At 51.1% G+C, this 2,622-nt stretch overlaps 1 protein-coding gene across 1 annotated transcript; it reads right to left on the bottom strand.

Annotated features, from left to right (window-relative positions):
* Positions 1-345: 345 nt before the first annotated feature.
* Positions 346-2,291, bottom strand: LOC132648042 (tRNA (cytidine(32)/guanosine(34)-2'-O)-methyltransferase-like). Its single transcript, XM_060368148.1, is given in 2 exon segments — positions 346-1,229; positions 1,232-2,291. Coding segments are annotated over 2 exon segments (984 nt in total). The 5' UTR covers positions 1,902-2,291; the 3' UTR covers positions 346-915.
* Between the last annotated feature and the right edge of the window lie 331 nt (positions 2,292-2,622).

Below are 2,622 nucleotides of genomic sequence, written 5' to 3'. Positions count from 1 at the left end.
GGAAAGCAGCAATCCCATAACAATGAGACAGCTCTGTCTTCCTGGTAACTTTCACCTGACTCATAGCCCTAGTTTGGAAGGCATCTCTAATGTGGGTCATAGACAAACCAGCATTAATGGCACCTGCCTAGCATGTGTGAGTCCTTAGGTTCAGTTTCTAGCACTAAAAATAACTTCCTGCCCTTAAAGCAACTTAATCATATCTGAAAACCACATTTATAAAATATACTCAAAGCAACATTTATATTGGTATTTGTCTGGAAAACTGGGTATTAGAAGCCTCGCTGAATTGATATGTAAAACTCGTAAAACTCATCACAATTTTCTTTTTTTTTTTTTAAAGACTAGGGCAATATCCATTTAATGAAATAGTGACATCTCTGCCATCAAAGGTACAAACACAATAGAGGACAGACAGTGTAAGGTGCCTAATGCCCAGTATGTTCAAGGGTTTCAGTTTGTCAGTTCAGTTACACAGAAAGAATAGTGAATCCACAAGGAGAATCTTCTTAATAATTCAAAAATTCTTTTTTTGGTGGGAGGGCTTTTACTATTTTGGTTTATTGTCAATATTTGTAGCTGGGAATGAAGCAAAACTTGAGTTACTGTGAAGATGTACCACTTTCCTCCATCAAGCTGGTGTTGGTGAAGCCCTGCTGTTTAACCCATGGTAAAACCCCTGCTTTGGCGGGAACTCCTGGACTGTTCAGGGTACACCAGCAGAGGTTCAGGGAAGAGGCATCCCTCCTGCAGCTCCACACTTCTTCACTTTGAGTTGTTGCAAACTCCCACTCCAGGCTTATCTTCTCAGGCTCCATAGATGATATCTGCAACGAACGCCAGCTTCTGGTTTTCCAGGAGGGCAGCGGCTTCTAAGCTGTTCTAGTGTGGCTGTTACTGAAAACCCTTCACCTGTTAGGGCGAGCAATTCCTTTCATTGTCTTCTACCTCGGGGGACAGCGGGGTATGGCACTGAGAGATGGCCAGAGGCTGGGGCAACTGGTCTACTCTGCTGCTGCAGCATTCCTGGGGAAGGAGCTCCTTGGCCAGCTGCCCATGCTTCTTCAACCTGCAGGCCTCCTGGTATGGGGGTGCGATGGGGGGCTGTGTGGGTGGAGTATACTTGTACTCGGAGCCATCTTCTAGATCCAGAGGGTAACTGCGGTCCGAATCGTAGGCACTGAGGTCGCCACAGGTCACAAAGGGCACAATAACGCGGCTGGGACCTCTAGCTGGTTGAAATCTGAGTTGTAGGCATGGTCCAGCAGGGGTCTGGTCAGGTCTGGGAGGAAGCCCTCAGGAGGGTCATAGCCCTGACAGACAGCAAAGGCCTCGATGCTGGAGTTGCGGCTGCTCTTGGGCTTGGCACAGAGCACACTGGAGAAGATGCGAAGCTGGCTATAAAGCAGGGTCACGTCGCGGCCTCGGAAAATCTTGGCTACAAAGCAGCCGCCCAGCTTCAAGACATGCGTAGCAATGTTGAGAGCAGCCAGCAGAAGCTGGGCCTGCATGTACTCGTCGACATCGTGGAGGCCAGTGACGTCAGGAGCGCCGTCACACACTACCAGGTCGGCAGGGCAGCCCTCGAAGTGCCGAATGATCTCCTTGGCGGTAGAAAGCTGAGTGATGTCCCCCTGGATCTGGGTCACTCCTGGGAGTGGAGCCATGGCCTGCAAGTCCACAGCCACCACCTGACCAGAACCCTGGCCACCAATCTTCTGGCTCAGCACCTGGCTCCAGCTGCCGGGGGCTGCACACAGGTCAACAGCTCGCTGCACACCTCGGAAGAGCTGGAACTCCTCGTCCAGCTGAAGAAGCTTGAAGGCACTCCGGGCCCGCCAGCCGTTCTCCTTGGCCAGGCGGTAGTAGACGTCTCGTTTATCCTTTGAGGTCCGCCCCATCTCGCTGCTGGCAGGCAGTGCGCTGATGTGCCCCGTAAGGGTAAGCCGGGGAGTGGGTGATAGCTACCTCTGCTCGTGAATACGGAAGGAGCTGATCACCAGCCTCGAGAAGACCGTGCAGACTGCTGAGAAACGGCAGAGCTCCAGCTGGTGTTCGACCCGATGGCCTGTCCCGCGTGCCCACAGGTTGTCGCCACGTGGTGAACTTTGCACTGTAAAACACTTAAGTTCCACGGAGTCCAGACCAGAGCAGACCGCTTCAGAAATTCTTATCTCTTCAAGATTCTATTACCAAGATGTTTCTTTTGAAGGTGAGTGGTGGAGCCATTTAAATGCCAGGTGAAGAGCGCGGCCGCCGTGGAGACAGCCTGCGACGGGCCGCACTCGAGCGCCATGACGCTCCGCCGGGGCTTCCCCACAATTTTCAATAAAGGCTTTTTTTTTTTTTAAGCTAGAGATTGAAACCCGGAGCCATGAGCATGCCAGATAAGCATTGTACCATGAGCTTCATCCCTAGCCCTCCTACAGTGATTTTTGCTTTTATTATCACTAGGATTTGGATCTGGAATGTCACACATACACACACAAAGACTCCTATGTTCAAGGTTTGCTCACCAGCCCATGGTGCTGCTGAAAGTCAGAAGATCTTTAAGAGATAGAACTTAGTGAGAGGTCCTCGGGTGAAGAGGCTCAAGGGGATAGAGGGACCTCCATCTCTTCC

This window comes from Meriones unguiculatus, chromosome 15, assembly GCF_030254825.1.
Source record: "Meriones unguiculatus strain TT.TT164.6M chromosome 15, Bangor_MerUng_6.1, whole genome shotgun sequence".
Classification (NCBI taxonomy): domain Eukaryota; kingdom Metazoa; phylum Chordata; class Mammalia; order Rodentia; family Muridae; genus Meriones; species Meriones unguiculatus.
Note: the sequence above shows the minus strand (reverse complement) of the source record. Positions and strands in the feature narration are given on the sequence as shown.